We start from the raw sequence: 25,001 nt of genomic DNA, 5'->3' as shown, positions 1-25,001 counted from the left end.
AGTGAATAACTGTGTACAGGTACACCAAATAATATATTTTAAAACATTTTTTTTGATGCTTATTGCTGGTGTACGGAAATGGTAATTAATATTTTTATACTAATCTTACATTGTGATGTTGCTGTATTTTCTTAGTAGATCTAATTAGATTCTCTTAAACATTTATGTATGGGAGCAGACAGATTTGGCTCTTCCTTTCTGAGTATGATTTATTTACTGTCAAGTAACCTGCTGAGCAGCTGTTTCAATGAACTGTTTACTACAAGTGATATAATGGGCTTCTTTGCTTTGTTTCAGATTTTAAAGGATTATTGCTGGCATTTCACCATTAAGCATGGTGTTTGTAAATTTTTAGCAGATGCTTTTTATTGTGTTAAGGATGTCTCCTAATTTTCCAAACTTAGCTGACAGCTTCTATCATGACTGTTTTTCTGTATCTTGAGATCATATAGTCAGTCTCTTTTACCTTGTTACTTATGTTAATGTATTTTTTAAAATTTAGAACTATTCTTGCATTTCTAAGATAAATACACATTTCATTTTTTAAAAAAGTTCTAAAATAGGTGTGTTAAAATTTAATTTTGAATTAAGTATCTTTGTTTTTAATTGAGATTGGCATATAATCAGTGGTATGATGGTAAATATTTAACAACTTACTCTTCAGGCAAAACGCCCTGGCTTGTAGCTAATGCCAATTTCCATGGTATAAATTACTCCTGCCATAGCAGATTTTGAGCTACTAATGTCACTCGGTGTGGACACGGGAAGAGGTGCACACAGTTGGCTCTTCGGAGCCAGTGTTAACCGGTTCCACCATACCACTGCATAGCTCTTGTTTTTTATATTGTCTTTGTTTGGTTTGGTGATCAGAGTTATAGTAGCCATATAAAATGTGTTGGAAGTGTCGCTTCTTTTTTTCTCTTCTTTGAACAATTTATGTATAAATAATTAGTTATCTTTTTTTATATATATAAATTTATTTTTATTTTTGGCTGCGTTGCGTCTTTGTTGCTGCATGTGGGCTTTTCTCTAGTTGCAGCGAGCAGGGGCTACTCTGTTGCGGTGCGCAGGCTTCTCCTTGTGGTGGATTCCCTTGTTGTGGAGCACGGGCTCTAGGCGCGCGGGCTTCAGTAGCATGGCTCGTGGGCTTTAGAGCGCAGGTTCAGTAGTTATGGCGCATGGGCTTAGTTGCTCTGCAGCATGTGGGATCTTCCGAGACCAGGGCTCGAACCCATGTCCCCTGCATTGGCAGGCGGACTCTCAACCACTGCGCCACCAGGGAAGCCCTACCACTTTTTTTTTTAACCACATTTTTTTCCCATTCATCTGTCATTGGGCATTTGGGTTGCTTCCATGTCTTGGCTATTGTAAATAATGCTGCAGTGAACATGGGAGTAAAGATATCTCTTTCAGATCCTGATTTCAGTTCCTCTGCCTCTATACCCAGAAGGAATTGCTGGATCATATAGTAGTTCTGTAATTTTTTGAGGAACCTCCATACTATTTTCCACAGTGTGTGTGTATCCTTGTATTACCATCGCCACAATCAAGATACTCAGCTGTATCATCACAAGACTCCCTGTGTTACCTCTTTATAGCCACACTCAAATCCCCTCCCCTATCCTTGACCACTGGCAACCACTAATATGTCCATCATTTTATAATTGTTATTTCACAGATGTTACATAAATGGAATCCTGCTGTCTGTATGCTGTTGAGATTGGCTTTTTCACTCAGCACAGTTTCCTTGAGGTTCATCCAAGTTGTTGTGTGTATCAACAGTTTGCTCCTTGTTGTAATATTCCATGATCCGGATGTACCACAGTTTGTTTAGCCTTCACCCACTGAAAGACATTTGGGTACTTTCCAGTTTGGGGCTATAACTACTGTGAACATTCTAAAATGTTACTACTGTGAACATTCATTTCCCAATTTTTTAATGAAAAATTTCAGGTACCACCTACTGTCAACAAAGTACCTTGGTTCTGTATTGGAATGTTTTCACTATAAACTGTAGTCAATGCAATATATCCATATCCTGAATTATTTTTATGATATTTCTGTGATTTAGATATGAATTAATAGTTTTTATTTTTTGTTTCGTTGTTTTTTGGCTTAATTGAAATGAGTCTCTTTGCTTTATGATTCCATTATATGTCCTTTTTTTATAGGTAGGGAAAACTGGTACTTAGCTTACCCAAGTCAGTCATTAGACACCTTGGGTGTTCTGATCCAACATTTAATATCCTTTTTGACAATGAATACCACACTTTGAAATACAAAAAACCCACCAAAACCAGAAAAACCCCACATATCTTTATATGTTTGGGGGAGGAAAGATTGTGACTGACAACTTGTCGAATAAAGTGTACTTGTTAAATATTTGTGTGAATATCCTTTGTTTAGGAGGTCGAGGCACAAGAGGTTCTCAAATTGATAGTCACAGTAGTACTAGCAACTATCATGACAGCTGGGAAACTCGAAGTAGCTATCCTGAAAGAGACAGATATCCTGAAAGAGACAACAGAGATCAAGCAAGAGATTCTTCCTTTGAGAGAAGACATGGAGAGAGAGACCGTCGTGACAACAGAGAGAGAGGTTTGTTAAATGAAATATTATTAAATAGTGACCGACATTGATTGGGAGAATTGTTTTTTTTTTTCAACCATTATCAGTTTACTTTTTAACATAAAATATCTTTTAAGACTTTGGCTTGTTGACACATTTTAAATTATTATACTTATTCATATAATCTTCCATTTTTACTTAGTTTAGGAGAGATTATGTAAATAGCTAGCTACCAGTACCTACTTGGTAACAGAGCAGGTGCTGAATTAGTAGGTACTTGCATACTGCAAGAGTTAAGGTGCCTTGCTGTATGTCTCTTACCTTAACCAAACAGCTCACAACGTTTTAAAGAATATAGATGCTTGGGTGACGTTTCAGGTATTTCTGATTCAGGAGGTAAAGTTTCTCATCTGAGTATCCTGGCCACTCACTCACTAGCTGTGATACACAGTCTTGTAAGGACTGCCAGGGAGAAACAAGAAAAAACTGATAAAGATAGTGCTGGGGGTTGTTTAGAGAAATGTTTTATTCATGTTCCTTCCTGAGAATATGTAATACTTGGTTTAAATTTAAATTCTTGTATATTTTAAGCTAAAAGTGTTCTGTTACTACTAGGTGATCTCTTAAATCAGTTTTTTTAAAAATAAATTTATTTATTTTTGGCTGCGTTGGGTCTTCGTTGCTACGCGCGGGCTTTCTCTAGTTGTGGCGAGCGGGGACTACTCTTCATTGCAGTGCGGTGGCTTCTTATTGCGGTGGCTTCTCTTGTTGCGGAGCATGGGCTCTAGGCGCATGGGCTTCAGTAGTTGTGGCACATGGGCTCAGTAGTTGTGGCTCGCGGGCTCCAGAGCACAGGCTCAGTAATTGTGGCGCACGGGCTTAGTTGTTCCATGGCATGTGGGATCTTCCCAGACTAGGGATTGAACCCATGTCTCCTGCATTGGCATGCGAATTCTTAACCACTGCGCCACCAGGGAAGTCCCTTAAATCAGTTTTGAAGCAAGATACTAGAAGGCATTTAAGAAGGGTTATAAGTACTTTCTTTAACAGGCTTTTATTCTGTACAGATTAGGGCCTTTAAACATTTATGACCTTATGAAGGTCTTACAAACCTTGCCTGCTTACTAAAGTAAGGTTTGCTGTAATGCTGAGGTTAATATAGTACAAGACGTGATGGAGTAGGGAATTGAGTATTGATGCTTCACAGTGGGCTGAATTAAATCAAATGTTCTTTATAATATTAAGTCAGAGAATGTATATTTTAAATCCTTTATCTTTCAATATCCGTGAGTTTATGTATGATAAGAGAATCTATGTTTCATATTTTAGGAGATTTGGGCTAAGAGAAGGGTAGTAATTTTTCCAGTGTTAGAGAAGTAAGTTCTAAAGCTAAAAGTCGAACTCAAGTCTTCTGACTATAAGTCTTATTCCGTTTTTATTTTACTGTAACTACTTCAATAAATATCAGTTGTATGATTGAAAGAGAAATATATTTTTGATAATGATATATTCTACAAATGTTTATTGAGTACCCATGCACTTTGCTAGGTTTTTGGAGTACAACACTTGGGCTTATAGAACTTTATAAAGGGGACGATATCCCCCCTGAAAAAAGAAAAGTGATTGTTGGGTGCTGTCAAGGAAACATACAAGGGATCCAGATAGAAATAAAGGATGAGAGGGACCTACTTTACTCAGATAGTGTGCTTATGAAAAATTTGCAATGACATTTATGCAGAGGCATAAATGCAAGGGAAGAAGCTAGCATTGCAAGTATTGGAGGGTAAAAACATTCCATGCAGAGGAAAGAATGTGTGCCGATTCCGAGATAGGAAATAGCTTAGTATGTCCTAGAGTTTGAAATAAGATCATTGTGACTAGAATGTGGTGAGCCAAGGGAGATAGATAAAGGTTGAAGGTAGAGATGTGTTCAGGACCTTGTTCTGTGCTCAGGAATTTAAATCTTCCCGTTAGTTCTTCACAGCCTAATTAGGGTACGAATAGACAGTTATTTATATGATAAATACTACTACTATATAAAGTTCTGTGAGAAGACAAAGATGCAGACAGAATACTTGAGGCAGTCTATAAAAGCTTCCTAAAGAAGAGACATCTGAATTAGGGCCTGAAAGATAAATAGGAGTTGGCTAGAAGGAATCATGGAAGAAACACTGCAAGGAGAGGGTGCAATATGTGCAGACACACAGGACTAAAAGAAACATATGCTTTGGAGTAGTAAAGAGTTATGAGGTTGGAGTAGAGGTGTGCTGTAATCGGTAGGGAAGGAAAGAAGCTAGGAAGAAGGATGGGGGTGTGTGTGGTGAGAGACTATAGACCACGTTGTAAATGGCCTAGTAAGTCAGGCTAAAAATTTTGGATTTATTTGCCTTTTTCATTGCCTAGGAGATAAGTAATTTTAAGCAGTTTTTTTGTTTGTTTAGCAGCTGGAAAAAAATATAGAGTTTTCCTCAGAAAAAGAAAAAAGGTATTAAGGAGTCTGGCAAAAGACGGAAGACAAGGATACCAACCAGTTAGACCATTGATAACATGGGCATCTAAGAAGAGCTGATCCAAGTCTAAGTTAACTATTAATTGTAGGGATTGAGAGAGGAAATAGAATAAAGAAATATTTTGAGATTGAAATTGATGGTACTTGAATATGATGGTACTTGGAAAACTCAGAGGTTTCCAGCTTTCATGAATGGGTATACCATTCATTAAAATAAGGAAATACATGAAGACAAGTATGCTTTTGAAGAACACATTTTGGGGGAAAGATAGGGAAGATGGTTGAGGTGTGTTAAAGTGGTGTTCCTTTCCGTTTTCTCTGAAGTAAGTAACCTTGTCATTGTGGTTGGGAAAATAGACTTTTTATTTGTCAAAAAAAGCTTGCCTGAGTAAAGGAGTCTGTTCCCTAACATTGCTATAATCAGGAATTTCAAGTCTGAATTACTATAAGTTACAGTATTGAATTTGTTTGAGGTTGTTTTGTAATCATTGTGACATTAGTATGATCCCCAAACCAAGAATTCAGACAGTCTAAGACATGAGTGTACAGCCTTCCAGGAATCTAGAGTGCAGTACAATAGAACCATTTTAAATTTAAACTGGTTTCAGCAAAAGTAAAAAAGAATTTAAGAAAATTGACTTCTAGTCCTGATGTTCCAAGTATCTACCATCTCTGTGACTTTGACAAATCAACTTCTGACCATAAATTCTAAGAAGAAAAGGGGTAAAGGGGCTGGACAAGGTTTAGCTTTGTTTTGTTTTAGCTTTAAAATTCTGTGAATTTTCATATCTTGATCTAATAAATATGGATAATTCTTGTATTTTTCATCTGTGATAAGAAAGGAAATTCAAATTATTAGATTGAACCCTTCACTAAAAATATCCTAAAATTATTCTGCTTAATAAGTTAATGTCAGAGATTGCACTTACAAACCTGTTGGCCATATTGTAGTATGCCTTTTATGACTAACTAGTAAACAATACTGTGTAGTGTGAAAATAGAGATATCGCAGTAGCCTAGATCATAGCACAGTGACCTACTTTCAAAAATGGCTATCTCTGTGGAAAAGTTCATGCCATTTTCTTAGACATCTTTTGATCCCAGACTAATTTCTTGCTCAACTGGGCATACTGGGTAGCATGCATTCAGTTTGTGTTTATATGATTCATGTATTAAAAAATATATATATATGTGATGGGGTTATCATTTAACATTTTAAGAAAACAGCTCTTCATCTGAGTAATCAGTTATATGATTAAATAAAATTTTTAGTCGATTAGTAGTTATTATAAATATATATCACTAATATGAAACACTTTTTACATTTGATTATTTCAAGATTGCTAAGCATCAGTACCCTTAATATTCTAGTTTATGATAATGTTGCAGCAACAAATATTGACAGATGTTTTGTTCTGCTGTATTTTCCTCACATAATAGCTGCACTTTGATGTGTATATATTTCGGCCTGAAATTAGAGGTGTGACTTACGAGGGAAATTTTTTTTTTCCTTCAGCTCTTATCTTCTTCACCTCCTGCTGCCCCTATCCTTTGCCACCAGTGTTCTCAGGTCCTGCTGGGGGGACAGAGAAGATCAGAGGTGAAGGGTAGAGATGGCAGAAAGTGGGGTTGGAGCAGTGGGCTGGAGGTAGGGTAGGGAGCATGCAGAGAAGGATCCAAGGTGGATCAGTGGGAGGCGGGAGGGGGGTTGATGGGGAGCAGAAAACATGGTAGTTAGAGGGCAAATAAAAATTACCTTTAAGAAAAAGAAACGTTTTTAAACATCTAGTGGTGATTATTTGGATGATTAAATTAAAAGTAAATACAGTACCTGATTTATATTTGTTGCCAGTGTGACCCTATACACAGATAAAATGTAAGATTTGCCATACTGTCATCTGTGAAATTAATCACTGACAAAACTTGGTTTTCATTGTAGATCAAAGACCAAGCTCACCAATTCGACATCAGGGAAGGAATGACGAGATTGAGCGTGATGAAAGAAGAGAGGAACGAAGAGTAGACAGAACGGATGATAGAAGAGACGAAAGGCCCAGGGAAAGAGATCGGGAAAGAGAGCGGGAGCGGGAGAGAGAGAGGGAACGAGAGAGGGATCGGGAGAGAGAGAAAGAAAGAGAACTAGAAAGAGAGCGCGCTAGGGAACGGGAGAGGGAGAGAGAGAGGGAGAAAGAGAGAGACCGGGAAAGAGAGAGAGATCGGGACCACGATCGAGAGAGGGAAAGAGAGAGGGAGCGAGACAGGGAAAAAGAGCGGGAGCGGGAGAGAGAAGAAAGGGAGCGGGAGAGAGAACGGGAGAGGGAGAGAGAGCGAGAGCGAGAAAGAGCGAGAGAAAGGGAGAAAGAGCGAGAACGCCAGAGGGAGTGGGAAGACAAAGACAAAGGACGAGAGGACCGCAGAGAAAAGCGGGAAGATATCCGAGAAGACAGGAATCCAAGAGATGGGCACGAGGAGAGAAAATCAAAGTAAGTGATTGTGAACCAGTTTTTTACATGTCAGTGAGGAATTCAGAAAGTTCCATTTAATGCTTCTCGGGGGCCCCTAATATCCTCTTAATTCTTCTTCCTCTCCACATTTTCCTGTATTTTAGTTTTATTATATGTATTTGGTGTTCAACATCTTTTGAATTGTCTAGGAAAAAACAGTTTTCCCATTCTACTATTTCTGTATCCAAGGGATATAGTTAATAATTCTTGTTTACTGTTTGATTACAGCCATTTAAAAAAAATTATTTATTTTTGGCTGGCTTGGGTCTTTGTTGCTGTGCGCGGGTTTTCCCTAGTTGTGGTGCGTGGGGGCTACTCTTAGTTGTGGTGCACGGGCTTCTCATTGCAGTGGCTTCTCTTGTTAGGGCGGCTCATGGGCTCTAGGCGCGTAGGCTTCAGTAGTTGTGGCGCACGGGCTTATTTGCTCCGTGGCATGTGGGATCTTCCTGGACCAGGGCTCGAACCCGTGTCCCCTGCATTGGCGGGCAGATTCTTAACCACTGTGCCACCAGAGAAGCCCAATTACAGCCATTTTTGATGGTACATTGGTTTATTTGACTGCTACAGACTTGTTTTTAACAGGAATCCAACCTAAAAGTGGTAGCATCAGTGGGTTTTTGTCCCATCATATCCACTTTATAAGTATTTAATGGAGTTGGCTTGTCACCAAGACATAATGCTTGTGCTATTCCTGATAATCCTTTATGAGTTCTGTGTACGTATAAGTCTAGAGTCACTATCCCCAGGCTGCAGAAGCATTTACAGTGTCTTAGAACTGAGGAAATTCTGGAACCACTGCATGGCTAGAAGGAGATGAGAGATAGAGAGGTATCCTCTCTTGGGTTGTGGAGTTATAGTAGATTATTGGAATAAAAAGATGTGTTCTTATTATCTTATATATCTGAGGGCATCTTCTCTCTTCTTTCTTTTCGCTCTCTCTTTGTTTTTCTTTTTTTTTTTAATATCAGTAAGAATTTATTTGCTCTGGTATCTGGGAAGTCCAGGGTTAGTTTTTGTTTTGATGTGACTACATCCAGATTCTCAAACAAACATAGAGTGTATCTCCACTGTTCTTTTTCTGTATTAGTTTTAGACTCAGAAGGCTTTTACCGAAATGATGGCTAGGATGACCCCAGGGTTATACCTATCAGCTCAGTAGCTCTCTCTGTGCTGGAGCTCTCATCAGTAGAGGAGTTAGATAAGAGAGCTAAGCCAATCACTATAGCCATGAGAAATCTGGACTCTGATTGGTCAATTTTGAGGTTTTATAGACATAAAACCAAACATATCAAAATTGTTTTTTTTTTCAAATACCAACTAGAATAGAGGGTATGTTTAAGTTTGTTAAGACAAACTGGAAATAATTTATATATCCTCAATTTCTTTGCCCCTACCTCTACCTTATTTGCCTCATGGTGAATACACTCTCTGCTTTAGGCTTTTTTCATCATTGCTATTATGGATTTTGGTTACAAACAAACAACGTAGCACAGAAATGGAGGCTTCTTCCATTAGGTCTTGCCTTCCCTTCAGTCTGCAGCCAAGGTTTTCTGTAGTTCACTCTCTCGCTTCCCTCTCGCCACATTAAAAAAAAATCTCACGTTAACATAAAATTGATAATACCTTTCACACATGCAGGCACACAGTACATTATTATTTCTCTTCTCTCCTCTGACCTCTTTAACTCTCTATCTTCTAAGATTAAAATTCTGAAATCTTTGCTATTTATTTATTATTATTTAATCCTATGCTTTGATTATATTTTACATGCTTCTGATCTCAGCTTACAGTAGCCAAAATTTCTTCTAGTTTTTCGTGGCTAGACATTCCAAGCATTGACAAGGGCCCCAGAAATTTAGGAGTCAGCAGCTCTATAAAATAACTAGTTATATGAGGTTAACATCTTGATGTTTTCATCAATTATATTGTCATCTCAGTAGTTGAATTTATCCAGCACTTTTGTTTTTAACCATGGTTATGAGGAAGGTTTGTTGAATTGCCGTAGTATTTATTTTACTCTAATTTTGTTTCTGTAGATACTTCCTTGAAATTAAATTTTGTTTTTTTGCATGTTTTATATTTTCTTATGTTATCAATTATCTCTTGCTGTGTATCAAACCACATGAGAAGTTAGAAGTTTAAAACAACCACCATGTATTTGGTCATGATTCTGTGGGTTAGCAATTTTGTCTCGGCTCAGCAGAGTGGCTCTTCTCCTGGTCTCACTTGGGATCACTCATGCTTCTCCAGTCATTCTGGCAGTTCAGCTCAGTCTGAATGACCCAACGTGGCCTCACTCACATGTCTGGCAGTTGGTGCTGGCTGTTGCTTAGGGCATCTTATTTTCTCTTCCATATGACCTCTCATCCTCCAGTAGTCTAAACTCTACTTTTGCATATGATAGTAGAAACATACCAAGAAGGCAAAAGCAGAAGCTGCAAGGCCTCTTGAGTCCTAAATGTCCAAACTTAAACTGTCATTTTCACCACGTCTTCCTGTCATAGTAAGTCACTGGGCCAGCCCAGATTCAAAGAATGGGGACAGAGACTGCCTAATGATGGCAGGAGCTTTTGATAAGGAATTGCACAAGCTTGGGCCTGTGAGTTGTCATACTACATCTGGGGTCTCCTTTTCCACCTGGTTACTCATCTATATGAATGAGCTGTCAAGGAGAAAATGTGCTCATGTGCTGCAGTGTTTCTCAACTTTTAGCCATAGTATTTACAAACATTGTTAGCTTAAAAAAAAAAGTGGTCAAAATTTAACAAAAATATAGGAAAACACTAGAATAACTTAAGTATCCAGAGATATAAGTCACTAGTCATTTAAAGTTTAACTGAAGAACAAGAAATATAGTGAACATATGAATTATTTTATTAATTTGTCACCAAGCAGATGATATAGTTCTAAGAGATGAGAAGAAACCGATTTTTACAGTGTGCCCACAACATGACTGGCACTGGGTTTATGACATAACTAACTTATTCCTCATTGCAATTTTATGAGATGGACCCCCATTTTTTCAGCCATTTTCAGATGAGAAAGCTAAGAATGACTTCAAGGAATTTACCTAAGGTTGCATAATAAGTAACATGACTAGAAGTTGAACTCAAGTCTTTTTTGACTCCAAAGCCAATACTAGATTTTCTTATTTGGCTTCCCAACATAAGGTATTTCTATACCATAAAAAGGTAAAACTAATGAATAATTTTCAGTAGAGGGTACATTGATTCCTCTGCTATATGTTACCACTTCGTAGTAGTTAAATCTGGTGAATTTCAGTGAGTTATTCTACATCTACATGAAAAAAATAAGAGGTGATGCCATGTATTTTAAGTCCACAGTTGTAAGTCTTAACAAATGAAGAATTTTATTAAAGATGCTGAATACCCTTTGTATGATATAGATAGCTCTGAGAGTATTGGGGTTTTTTTTGGTTTTAATTGTGTTCTCTATATTTTGCCAGTGTTACCTTTATTTATTTTTAATTTTTATTAGAGTATAGTTGATTTACAATGTTCTGTTAGTTTCAGGTGTACAGCAAAGTGAGTCAGTTACACATATACATACATCCACTCTTTTTTTTTTAAGATTCTTTACCCATATAGGTCATTACAGAGTACTGAGTAGAGTTCCCTGTGCTGTACAGCGGATTCTTATTAGTTGTCTGTTTTATATATAGTAGTGTGTATATCTCAATCCCAGTCTCCCAATTTATCCCTCCCCACCTTTATCCCCTGGTAACCATAAGTTTGTTTTCTACAAACTCTCGTTTTGTGAATAAGTTCATTTGAGTGTTATCTTTACTTAGATTGCTAATTGTGATGGGACATTTAAAGTTCTGGATGAAGCAGGAATACACTATTTTTTGAGACCTAAAATTCATAATTTATTGATTATTGGATATTCATTCATTTATATAATAGAAAATCACCATAGAATTTCCATCACTACCATTTTCTCATTCTATTTTTTTTCTGTTTCTTTCTTGCTATACTCTGTCACTCTTTTTTTTTTTTGCGGTACGCGGGCCTCTCACTGCTGTGGCCTCTCCCGTTGCGGAGCACAGGCTCTGGACGCACAGGCCCAGCGGCCATGGCTCACGGGCCCAGCCGCTCCGCGGCATGTGGGATCTTCCCGGACCGGGGCTCGAACCCATGTCCCCTGCATCAGCAGTTGGACTCTCAACCACTGCGCCACCAGGGAAGCCCTCTTTTTTTTTTTTTTTAACATCTTTATTGGTGTATAATTGCTTTACAATGTTGTGTTTGTTTCTGCTGTACCACAAAGTGAATCAGCTATATGTATACATGTATCCCCATATCCCCTCCCTCTTGCGCCTCCCTCCCACCCTCCCTATCCCAGCCCTCTAGGTGGTCACAAAGCAGCGAGCTGATCTCCCTGTGCTATGCAGCTGCTTCCCACTAGCTTCTGATAGTATTATAATCCTACAATTATACATTCTAGTTACAACAAAAAATAATAGTAAAAATGTAGTAAAGAAATCTTTTTCATCCCCTGGAATTTTATAAATTACATTTGTCCAATTTAGGAAGCGCTATAGAAATGAAGGGAGTCCTAGCCCTCGTCCGTCACCTAAGCGCCGGCGAGAACATTCTCCTGACAGTGACACCTACAACAGTGGAGATGATAAAAGTAAGCAGGATCTGTTTTCCACGTTTCTATAGTCATATTCATTTGTAACCACGAGACCATTCTTTCACATCAATACGAAATGGTGAATTAAGATTTAAAATGTTTTCTTGCTCTACTGCCTCTGAATATCTCCCATTGTGACTAAAGTATGTGTTAGAAATAGTCATTCTGCCATAATGGCACTGTCATTTCCTACTAGTTGTAGTAAAGCCATATTTTTATTTTTACTGAAGTTGTTATTTTTAAACTTTTAAAATGAAAAGGGAGAAATTGGTTTATTATTTATAGGTAGCATGCAATATTGTTAACATGGTGAAAGTGTGATTACTTTTATCTTTTTGTATAGATGAAAAACACAGACTCTTGAGCCAGGTTGTTCGACCTCAAGAATCTCGTTCTCTTAGTCCATCCCACCTTACAGAAGACAGGCAGGGTAGGTGGAAAGAGGAAGATCGTAAACCAGAAAGGAAAGAAAGTTCAAGGCGCTATGAAGAGCAGGAGTTCAAAGAGAAAGTTTCTTCTGTAGATAAGCAGAGAGAACAGACAGAAATCACGGAGAGCTCAAGAACTCGTTCACAAGACATGATAGGACACCACCCATCTGAAGATCGAGACACATCTGATCGAGCTCATGATGAAAATAAGAAAAAAGCAAAAATTCAAAAGAAACCTATTAAGAAAAAGAAAGAAGATGATGTTGGAATGGACAGGGGTAACACAGAGACAACGTCTGAAGATGGTCAAGTATTTTCACCAAAAAAAGGACAGAAGAAGAAAACCATTGAAAAAAAGCGTAAAAGGTCCAAAGGTGATTCTGACATTTCTGATGAAGAAGCAGTCCAGCAGAGTAAGAAGAAGAGAGGCCCACGGACTCCCCCTATCACAGCCAAGGAGGAATTGGTTGAAATGCACAATGATAAGGATGGCACTATGGAGGATCCTCAGAAGAAAGAAGATACAGCGTTCAGTGACTGGTCTGATGAGGACGTGCCTGACCGTGCAGAGGTGACAGAAGCAGAGCACGCTGCCACAGCTGCTACTCCTGGAAGGACTCCTTCCCCGTCTTCTCTTCCTCCTCCTCCTCCTCCTCTTGCCACGACGACGGCTCCTGCTGCCACCACCTTCAACACATTGACCACCACCGTTTCCACCTCTTCCACCCCAACCAACACCACCAACACTTTTACCAGTGAAGACTCACATAGAAAATGCCATAGAACACGAGTGGAAAAGGTAGAGGCACCTCATGTCACTATAGAAGATGCACCACATCGCAAGCCAGTGGATCAAAAGAGGAGTAGCAGCCTTGGCAGCAATCGGAGTAATCGTAGTCATACATCTGGCCGTCTCCGCTCCCCGTCCAATGATTCTGCACATCGAAGTGGGGATGACCAAAGTGGTCGAAAGAGAGTACTGCATAGTGGCTCAAGAGACAGAGAAAAAACAAAAAGTCTAGAAATCACAGGAGAGAGAAAATCTAGGATTGATCAGCTAAAGCGTGGAGAACCCAGTCGAAGCACTTCTTCAGGTAATAAAAATGAAGTATAATCTAACCACTGTTTCCTATGTTAGTATATTTGTATATTTTGTACAGTTTTATGCTTTGTTCAAATCATAATTTTAAAGTAAATGCTAAATTGGTTACTTTATATGCTGCCTTAAATTTCAAGGAACCTAAAAGCTTAACCATCCCACCAAAATGTTACCTGTTATCACATTACTAGCAGCATTATAGTAGAGGTACATTCAATGAAGTCAGTTTAGCATCAGGATTTTAGTAGTATATCTTGGTGGAAATACTTACGTATTCAAGTCCTCTATTGATGCCTAAAATTTTAACCTTCTGCCTCTTCTTCCTGCAACCAATACTTTCTCTTTTGACCACAGAAAATAAGGTAGGGGGATAGGAAGAGGTCAGATAATGAAATGATCATTTCTTTTACTGCTTAAATACTTTATGTATTTATTTCTTTGAAGATATTTTGTGGTTATAGTGGAAATAAACAAGGAAACATGCTTTTTACATATTTTAATTAACACTTTGAGAGATGGAATTTTTCATTAAGATGGGTCCTTTGGATAATTTAAAATAAATATAGAAATAGATAAATTGTCAGTTTTAAAGGGCCTTAAAATGAAGCCTTTTATTTCCATTTTATCACATGTTAACTCCTTGTATATGGTGTATTTATTTCAGATCGCCAGGATTCAAGAAGCCATAGTTCAAGAAGAAGTTCTCCTGAGTCAGATCGACAGGTCCATTCAAGATCAGGGTCGTTTGATAGCAGAGATAGGCTTCAAGAGCGTGATCGTTACGAGCATGAGAGAGAGCGGGAGAGAGAGAGGAGAGATACACGGCAGAGAGAATGGGAGCGAGATGCCGATAAAGATTGGCCCCGGAACAGGGACCGAGATCGACTACGGGAACGGGAGAGAGAACGAGACAAAAGGAGAGACTTGGACAGGGAAAGGGAGAGATTAATCTCTGATTCTATGGAAAGGGACAGGGACAGAGACAGAACTTTTGAGAGTCCTCAAATAGAGTCTGTAAAACGCAGTGAAGCAAAACTGGAGAGTGAACATGAGAGAGACCTAGAAGGCACTTCCCGGGACTCTTTAGCTTTGGATAAAGAAAGAATGGATAAAGACCTAGGATCTCTGCAGGGATTTGAAGATACAAATAAAGCTGAGAGAACAGAGAGTATGGAAGGTGAGTGTCACGCCTTTTTGTCGGTTTCAATGCTCCATTCCTTTTCAGATTTCATAGCAAACAAATATTTCCTTTTGAAAGGTCATCTGATACACATATTGACTCCATTGTTTTAGGGAAAATAGAGTTTATAAGGAAAAGCCTTATAATACTTAAAAAATGTGTTCCACTCATTAGTACTATCAAGGTAGACTTGGTTCAAATAAGCCTAAATGAAATAAATGGTTACAGTCGTCCCTCAGTCCCTCAGTATCTGCAGGAATGGGTTCCAGAGCCCTCCACAGATAGTAAAATCTGGGCATGCTCAGGTCCCTTATTAAAATGACTTCCCGCTCCTAGAATGAGGGACCCTGAGAAGGCCACATCCACCCTTTTGCCCACTCAGAGCCAGCCTCAGCTATGGACATCCACTCTCCAATCCTTCACCCCTGATAATGCTATACAAGCTGACTTACGCCTCTGCACTCTGAATGAGCTTCCTTCTCTAGGCTTCTCTGTACCTGCTCTTCCCATTGCCTGATAGACCTTTTCCCTTTTATCTTTTACTCAAACTGCAAGTCCCAGTTTATGCATTATTTCCTCTATGCAGCCTTCTCTGCTAAAGGTGCTTTACTCTTTCAAATCGCCGTAGCACCTTGTTTATACATCTTTAATAGCATCCCTGTGCCATATTATAATTATTTTTCCATAGTTTTCTCACCACTATACTGTACTCCTTTGTTAGGCACCATAGCTTTTCATTTCTTTATCATCAAGACTCTAGTAAGGACACAATAAATGGCTGATGAATGAAAATATGTTCTGCTGTGCATACATGTTCTGCATCTTATTCTTTGGTGAATTATAGCCCAGGTTAACAATAGTAATGGCCCCCCTGAAAATTCTTCTGGAAGTTCTGCCTCCACTACACCATTGTTCTGACATAACCTCTCTACTTCAAGCCCCCAAGAAACTTCTGGGATACTTAGTACATAAGCAGTAATATTTTATATTCTTTTTATTTGCTGTATTGTAGCACTAGTCCCAGAATAAAATTCACATTCTTTTAAAACTATAAACATCCTTACATCTTTTGGTTATTTGGTTAGATATATTCCAGTACGCCAACTGTTAACATATTTTTTCTACTTGACAAAAACATTTCTGCCTCAGTGGTCTTCACATTTTTAATCTCAAATCTGAATTTAAATGGCATCAGTTTGTGAGCCATAGCACTATTAGAGGTACAACCTTGGGTATAATTGAACATAATTTTAACCAATCATTGTAATATCTCTCTTGTGATAGGAGTTCGTGCCCTTCATCCCTAAAATATACCATTCATTGGTTGTGATCACAGATAACATAGCATAGAAATTTAGAGGTGAATTACCTATTGTGAAATGCAAAATTTTATCCAGTTAAAGTAGGACAATGAGTTTGATAAAGCTTGAAAAGTTAAAAATCCTATTATTTGCATTTATGTTTAGATGTATATCTGTGTAATGAAGTTATTAAAATTGTTTACTTTAGAAGTGAATGGTGGGGGTATGAGATTACTACAGAATTTAATAGAGTAGAAAATTATTAGAATGACTAGAAACAGCTCATAGTTTATTATATTTTATTTGCTGTAAGTTTTATAAAGCATGCTGTTGCATTTTGAAAACTAGTGTTGTAAACTCAGTGAAGTGTATGGATAACACCTGATTAGAAATATTAAGTGTACTGTATAGTTTTATGATAATTCAAGTTCACAACTAAGTCACCAGGAGACAAAGCTTTAGCCTAGGTAGTTGAGAAAAGTTGGTAAATAAAGAAATGAAAGGTATGCTAGTGGTTAAAGTTTCAAATAAATTTTACTAATTAGTTTGCAAGTTCTTTAAAATTAATGAATTTATTTTGATAAAGAAATTAATGCATCCTTTTGAAATTAGATTTCTCTGGACTTAAAGTTTTATAAAAAATTAACAACGTAATATCAACATTAACATGTTAGTGGTAGATTTTCTCATATTTTAATTGTAATCTTATAACTTATTTTGATATTGCTGTCCATATTGTGTTCTTGGCATTAAAACTAAATTTAATTTTTAAGTTTTCTTTTGGAGGTATCAAGTGTTTTGAATAATTAAATATAGTTTTCAAATAAAAAAATGCTTTTCAACTTTTCTTAGTGTGCACAGCCTCTCCTCTTTGTTTTCACTTAGATAACCCTTTCCCTTAACACTCTTCTTTGGCATGAAATTAATTTTTCTGTTTAGCAGGAGATGACGAATCCAAGTTAGATGATGTGCATTCGTTAGGATCTGGTGCTGGAGAAGGATATGAGCCAATTAGTGATGATGAACTAGATGAAATTCTGGCAGGTGATGCTGAAAAGAGGGAGGACCAACAGGATGAGGAGAAGATGCCAGGTAATCATTTGCAGAGGTGGTTGAATGTAAGAAATATTTAATTATGGTATTGTGATATTCTTTGTTCCCTTGCATGCTGTAAGAATTGATAAAATGCAGTTAGAATTTTCCCATTTTAATTAAATGTTTTAATTAACATAGAAGGGCCAATAAAATGAAAATTATAGTTAATGTGCTCTGCTCATTTTTAAGTAGACATTGCCTATAAATTGGAAAGGGCATTATTTAAAATAGCACAATTGTAAGCTTTCCTATCAAGCAGTGATTGTCTAGCAGTGTTCTAGATGGTAGGTGTATGGTACAGAGCTTCACAACTGTGCTGCCGCAAACCAACTTTTGAAATGACCGTTCAGAAATTTCCAAAGGTCGAGGTTATATTTGAACACTGTTTACATACTTCTCTCTCTCAATTTTCTAAATTCAGTAATCATTTCCATTTATAGTACTTTATTCATTGCCAGAACTTCCTCCAGTGACTGTACCATGAAGCAGCTACCTTCAGTGTTCTTGTTGAATCATCCCAATTAGTCTAATTGTTACTAACAATTTTTTTTTTATCATAGGGTCTTTGCTTTGTTTGGGTATACAGAATATTAAATTCTTATTTTGACTTAATTTGCTCTTACATTTTACAGTTTTTTCTAATGTATAATATATATATGAGTGTTATCTTTATTATTATCAGCTATTAGGTATTTCTGAATAGAACATTATTTTGTTAATTTCCTAAACTCTGACTTATCAGTGGATAGATTATTCTCAATTTTAATCTTAGCCACTGCCTGATTCTTAAATTTATTTCATAATGAATCATTTGTTTTTAAAAGGTAAACTGTGTCTGTGCATGCATGCACACATGCAAACTAAATACACTCCTGGATTTACTTACTTAACCCTTGAAATGACTCTGGTACCAAGCTTCAAAATGTCAGACCTAATATGGTGAAATGATGGAGTTCTTTCATTGAGGATCTCTCAAGCAATTTAAATGCATTATTTGTAGGAATGGGTTTGCTTAGGTGTTTGTTTGCTTGCCTATTTTTTTTTGGTTTTTGGGTTTTTTATTGAAGTATAATTGACATACATTAGTTTCAGGTACACAACGTAATGATTTGACATTTGTATACATTGCAACATGATCACCACATTAAGTCTAGTTACCATCTGTCACCATGCAAAGTTACAAAGTTTTTTTTCTTGTGATGAGAACTTTTCAGATATACTTTCTAGCAACTTTTAATGTTGAAATACAATATTATTGACTATAGTTACCATGCTATACATTACATCCCCATGATTTATTTATAATTGCAAGTTTGTACCGCTTGATACCCTTGACACATTTTGTCTAAACTTCACATTCCTTCCCCTCTGGAAGCCACCAATCTCTGTATCTATGAGTTTGGTTTTCTTTTTGTTTGATTCTTTTCATTTTAGATTCCACATATAAATGAAATGGGGGGGCGCGGAGGCACTCGCCTGTGACCTCTTCGCCTCTTTTCCTTTGGTGAGAAAATTATTTGTAAAGGTCCTTAAGATTCTAAATTTTAGCTTTTATAGAAAATCTTTTGTTTTAAGAATGTGCCTTTTTTGATTTATATTACTTGTTATTTAATGCTTTCTGTGGCTTGGAATCTGTATTTCTCTATACATAACGAGAATGTATTTCTTGGTGTAATAAAATTCTGTTCTTTAACTTTTTGTAGATCCATTAGATGTGATAGATGTGGACTGGTCTGGTCTTATGCCAAAGCATCCAAAAGAACCACGAGAGCCTGGGGCTGCACTCTTAAAATTCACGCCTGGAGCCATTATGCTGAGAATTGGGATCTCTAAAAAGTTGGCTGGTTCTGAACTCTTTACTAAAGTCAAAGAAACATGTCAGAGACTTTTAGAAAAACCCAAAGGTAATTCCGTCCCACTTTGACTATATAATGTTTAATATAAACATTAAGGTGCCTTTGAAAAGGATTCTGTTCTCATGTAGCAGTTACAGTATAAGAACTTTTTTTGTTTTTGAGGACTCACTTATTTTCAGTATTTAATCCTCATGGTCAAAGTTTGTTTTAATTTATTTTGAGAAAAATTTAAGCCTACAGAAAAGTTGTAAACATAGCACAATGATCTTACTGTATCAAAGTTACTTTTTAACAGGTAAGTTCTAATGTCAAAGTGCTCAGTGGTTTACCCAGGGCTAAAGGAAGTGAACTAGATATTGTTCATATCTAAGCAAATCGGCTATCTTGGCAACCCTTTCCCCCGGGAAATGGGGATTCTACTCAAGTGCAGATGTTTAGGTTGAGCCTTTCACAAAGTGGTTAAGAGCTTAGTCTCTGGGCCAGATGGCCTGGATTCCAACAGGCACACCACTTACTAGCTGTTATTTAATTTATGTGTTACTGTTACCATCTACAAGCTGGGAATAATTACACCACCAGTCAGTTGTTCCATATGATTGTTAGGAGGAACAAATGAGTTGTTACAAGTAAAACACTTAGAATAGTTTCTGACATACAGTGATGCTCAGTAAATATGAGCTGCTGCTATTTAGCTTAAAACATTTTATCGCATTGATTTTAGACCTTACTGCTACAGCTTTTCATTATTCCAGAACACTTTTAGTTTATAGGGTCCTTTGTTTTCTGTTTCTCTGGTACCTAGCTTATTATGTTTTGGCAGCTTATTAAGACTTTATTAATGGGGAGGAGGAATGTAAAACAGGAGGAAAGGAGGTAAAAGGGGAAAGCACTAAGATTATTTAATGTTATGTCACATTCATTAGAGTAAAAAAGTTTAGGAAAAAGAATTGAGCTTTTACTAAATTGAAAAAAAATTGTTTTATGTGTTTCATGATTCATGTTCTTTCTTCAACTGTTAGCATAAGCAGTAAGACTCTTGATTTTAATATGGCTTAGTATACATAGAACGTATGTGTAAGAAACATAAACTATAATGGTGAATATGTGTTAACCTGACAGATGACCAGTGTCTTGAGTTCTTGCCCCACTCTTTCTACTTTGATTGGTTCTGTGATCTTAAGTAACTCTTGTGGGCATAAAATGATGTAATGAAATCCCTAAGTTCTTATCCACATCTACAGCTATTTGCTCCTGTGTCTCTTGCTAATGGCATTTAAAGTTAAAATCTATTGCGTAGTTAGCAAAATCAGGCTATAGTTTGTCCCTGACTAATGATCACTTACTTTAAACAATGAAAACGTACACTGTAAAGAAGGATTTGATTGTCCTTACCAAGTAGTCCTATTTTTTGGTGGTATGATAGCTTTGTTAGAGAACTAATATATGATACTGAATATAAGTTCCCTAAGGAATAGGACTGTTTTGTTTACTGCTGTATTGTCTAGTGATCTATTCTTACTAATTATGCCATTGCCTTGAAAAGAACCTGACACATAGTAGGTATTCAATAAATATTTGTGAAATAACTGATTTTTTTCTAATCTATTCTGTCTGTTTCTGTGCCCCAGTGCTGAAGAAAGTATATCTCCACTCCCTATGTAATTTTTAAATTCTAAGGCTTAAAACAGAAAACTTGAATATGTACTGAAATTTAAATTGCTTTTGTCCAGGTTTTCTGATTATAGTATGATTAAGTTCTTTGAAGCTAAACTTTCCCAGTTATTTTAGTTCCTTTGGTTTACTTGTACTTATATACGTGTTTAATCTGTCTCGAGTTATTTGGTGCTGGTCAGTTCAAAACCAGGAAGAGACTAAGTTTAGCCATGTTATACGTTCTAGGGAGGTTTGCAAGTGTGTTTTGTAGTCTACTGTGGTGAAAGCAGAAAAGATTTAAATAAAAAGTAATTTGTCCTAATGAGCAATTTTCAAGGAAGTGCATGGACTCAATGGAGGTTTCTTTATTTGTATCTATAGTAGAATGGTGGTGAATGTTTGGTGCTTCTTTTTTTTTTTAATAGTCTGCATTATATGACTGTGTCATTGGTTGGCTCAAACATTGGTATGGCTGAATTACCTGAGGAACTGCCTTTTCCCCTAACGGGATACCCACTAAGGTATCCTAGTTCCAACTGTGGAGAGTCTGTAGGTCTGGTGGTAGAGCCCTGGCACTGTATTTTTAAAAACTGCTCATATGATTCTGATAGACATCAAAGTTTGTGAACTATTTCTGAGTTTTTATTTACATTTATTTTTGCTTTAGTTATAAACCTATTCACTAGTGTATAACTTACCAACTAGGTATATTACATGAGACAGGTTTCTTGTTAATTATCTAATCTATTTATGCTCTGCAGTTCAGGAAATGAAATATGTAATGCAATTTCATTAATTCTCAAATGCCTGTTTTGTTTTTACCTAGGTGTTACTTACTATTTCCCTTTGTGGGCTCTAGCAATAACCTGTTTGATCATGTTGCTATAGAAACACTACCTGATACCATTCATACTCTTGGCCAACTCCTGGAATGTTAACTTTGAAGTTACTACTCTTTCTGTTATTTATTTAGATTAATGACTGACCCTATTCTGTAAATTTTGATTTCTTGTCTATTTTAACTCAATCTCTATAGTGTTTTCTCCCTACTTTGCATGTTATGACTTAAAACTAAGTGATTTTGATACATTGTCCCAGGTTTTTACTGTGACCAAATATTGGATAAAATTTGCAGATTATCTAACAAACAGCTAATCACTTTCCTAAGTTTTTTAGGGTTCACAGAATGTAGTCACATTACTACATTTGAATCTTACCATAATAAAGTCCTGAATCTAGAACTTTTAGTAGTTGATGGTACACAATATATTGAATTTGATTTTACTAATTCTTAACTTGAACTTTTTTCCCATAGTAATCCGTGTCTAAATTCTGTCTCCCAATTCTGCTTTTCTTATATCTTAAAGTGGCTATCAGAGTATTTATTTTTGTTTGAGCCTAGCACCAAAACTACATACTGGAGTTCTCTCACAGAGACCATATTGCCTTTAATATGAAATAGTTTTCACCACTGTTGGTAACTTTGATGAAGTATAGATAAACTTAGTATAGCTAGACTTTGTGGAATATTCATCTAAGCAGTTGATAACACTTCTATTTTCAGAAACCTTAATGTGTTTATTTTTTATTGAAAGACGCAGACAATCTTTTTGAACATGAATTGGGGGCTCTCAACATGGCTGCATTACTACGAAAAGAGGAAAGAGCAAGTCTTCTTAGTAATCTTGGACCATGCTGTAAAGCATTATGCTTCAGGCGGGATTCTGCAATCCGGAAGCAGCTTGTTAAAAATGAGAAGGTACTGTTGTTTCCTTAGAAAAATTGGAACATGTCTGTTGAGTAGTATGGATGACATATTCTTCATTTGATTGCTTTAAGGTGAAATTAAGGTCTCACGATCTGCTTTTATGAGTTTGGTTTCCCAGTCTTTTACACATGTAAAAGAAAGAATTTTATTAGTACTTTTTATTTTACTGTAATAGTTTTGAATAACATTTGTTTTGAATAACATTGTTATTGGTACTGGAAAAAAAAATTTTTTTTAACATCTCTATTGGGGTATAATTGCTTAACAATGGTGGGTTAGTTTCTCTTTATAACAAAGTGAATCAGTTGTACATATACATATGTTCCCATTATCTCTTCCCTCTTGCGTCTCTCTCCCTCCCACCCTCCCTATCCCACCCCTCCAGGTGGTCACAAAGCACTGAGCTGATATCCCTGTGCTATGCGTCTGCTTCCCACTAGCTATCTACCTTACGTTTGTTAGTGTATATATGTCCATGCCTCTCTCTTGCTTTGTCACAGCTCACCCTTCACCCTCCCCATATCCTCAAGTCCATTCTCCAGTAGGTCTGTGTCTTTATTCCTGTCTTACTCCTAGGTCCTTCATGACATTTTTTTTCTTAGATTCCATATATATGTGTTAGCATACGGTATTTGTCTTTCTCTTTCTGACTTACTTCACTCTGTATGACGGACTCTAGGTCTATCCACCTCATTACAAATTCATTACAAATAGCTCAATTTCGTTTCTTTTTATGGCTGAGTAATATTCCATTGTATGTATGTGCCACATCTTCTTTATCCATTCATCTGATGATGGGCACTTAGGTTGTTTCCATCTCCAGGCTATTGTCAGTAGAGCTGCAATGAACATTTTGGTACATGACTCTTTCTGAATTTTGGTTTTCTCAGGGTATATGCCCAGTAGTGGGATTGCTGGGTCATATGGTAGTTCTATTTGTAGTTTTTTAAGGAACCTCCATACTGTTCTCCATAGTGGCTGTATCAATTTACATTCCCACCAACAGTGCAAGAGTGTTCCCTTTTCTCCACACCCTTTCCAGCATTTATTGTTTCTAGATTTTTTGATGATGGCCATTGTGACTGGTGTGAGATGATATCTCATTGTAGTTTTGATTTGCATTTCTCTAATGATTAATGATGTTGAGCATTCTTTCATGTGTTTGTTGGCAGTCTGTATAGCTTCTTTGGAGAAATGTCTATTTAGGTCTTCTGCCCATTTTTGGATTGGGTTGTTTGTTTTTTTGTTACTGAGCTGCATGAGCTGCTTGTAAATTTTGGAAATTAATCCCTTGTCAGTTGCTTCATTTGCAAATATTTTCTCCCATTCTGAGGGTTGTCTTTTGGTCTTGTTTATGGTTTCCTTCGCTGTGCAAAAGCTTTGAAGTTTCATTAGGTCCCATTTGTTTATTTTTGTTTTTATTTCCATTTCTCTAGGAGGTGGGTCAAAAAGGATCTTGCTGTGATTTATGTCATAGAGTGTTCTGCCTATGTTTTCCTCTAAGAGTTTGATAGTATCTGGCCTTACATTTAGGTCTTTAATCCATTTTGAGCTTATTTTTGTGTATGGAGCTTATTTTTGTGTGTGGTGTTAGGGAGTGATCTAATCTCATACTTTTACATGTACCTGTCCAGTTTTCCCAGCACCACTTATTAAAGAGGCTGTTCTTTCTCCACTGTACCTTCCTGCCTCCTTTATCAAAGATAAGGTGACCATATGTGTGTGGGTTTATCTCTGGGCTTTCTATCCTGTTCCATTGATCTATCTTTCTGTTTTTGTGCCAGTACCATACTGTCTTCATTACTGTAGCTTTGTGGTATAGTCTGAAGTCAGGGAGCCTGATTCCTCCAGCTGCGTTTTTCGTTCTCAAGATTGCGTTGGCTATTCGGGGTCTTTTGTGTTTCCATACAAATTGTGAAATTTTTTGTTCTAGTTCTGTGAAAAATGCCAGTGGTAGTTTGATAGGGATTGCATTGAATCTGTAGATTGCTTTGGGTAGTGGAATCATTTTCACAATGTTGATTCTTCCAATCCAAGAACATGGTATATCTCTCCATCTATTTGTATCATCCTTAATTTCTTTCATCAGTGTCTTATAATTTTCTGCATACAGGTCTTTTGTCTCCTTAGGTAGGTTTATTCCTAGATACTTTATTCTTTTTGTTGCAATGGGAAATGGGAGTGTTTTGTTGATTTCACTTTCAGATTTTTCATCATTGGTGTATAGGAATGCAAGAGATTTCTGTGCATTCATTTTGTATCCTGCAACTTTACCAAATTCATTGATTAGCTCTAGTAGTTTTCTGGTGGCATCTTTAGGATTCTCTATGTATAGTATCATGTCATCTGCAGACAGTGACAGCTTTACTTCTTCTTTT

At 36.9% G+C, this 25,001-nt stretch overlaps 1 protein-coding gene across 8 annotated transcripts in view; it reads left to right on the top strand.

The window, feature by feature from the left end:
• The window catches only part of ZC3H13 (zinc finger CCCH-type containing 13), a 92,351-nt gene that overhangs the window by 60,528 nt on the left and 6,822 nt on the right, over positions 1-25,001 (top strand). For 5 of the 8 annotated variants that reach the window (XM_089899536.1, XM_089899534.1, XM_089899535.1 and 2 more), the window contains 9 exons: positions 2,407-2,598; positions 6,594-6,677; positions 7,017-7,560; positions 12,134-12,237; positions 12,584-13,765; positions 14,435-14,947; positions 17,191-17,343; positions 19,050-19,250; positions 22,451-22,614. In XM_089899536.1, the coding sequence (XP_089755662.1) occupies positions 2,407-2,598; positions 6,594-6,677; positions 7,017-7,560; positions 12,134-12,237; positions 12,584-13,765; positions 14,435-14,947; positions 17,191-17,343; positions 19,050-19,250; positions 22,451-22,614 (3,137 nt within the window). The remainder of the gene's footprint in view (positions 1-2,406; positions 2,599-6,593; positions 6,678-7,016; positions 7,561-12,133; positions 12,238-12,583; positions 13,766-14,434; positions 14,948-17,190; positions 17,344-19,049; positions 19,251-22,450; positions 22,615-25,001) is intronic. The other 3 variants (XM_022574865.3, XM_022574869.3, XM_022574867.3) reach the window with 3 other exon arrangements.

This window comes from Delphinapterus leucas, chromosome 18 (assembly GCF_059928025.1).
Source record: "Delphinapterus leucas isolate spDelLeu-1000000601 "Yukka" chromosome 18, BTC_Dleu_Yukka2, whole genome shotgun sequence".
NCBI classification, from domain to species: Eukaryota; Metazoa; Chordata; class Mammalia; order Artiodactyla; family Monodontidae; genus Delphinapterus; species Delphinapterus leucas.
Note: the sequence above shows the minus strand (reverse complement) of the source record. Positions and strands in the feature narration are given on the sequence as shown.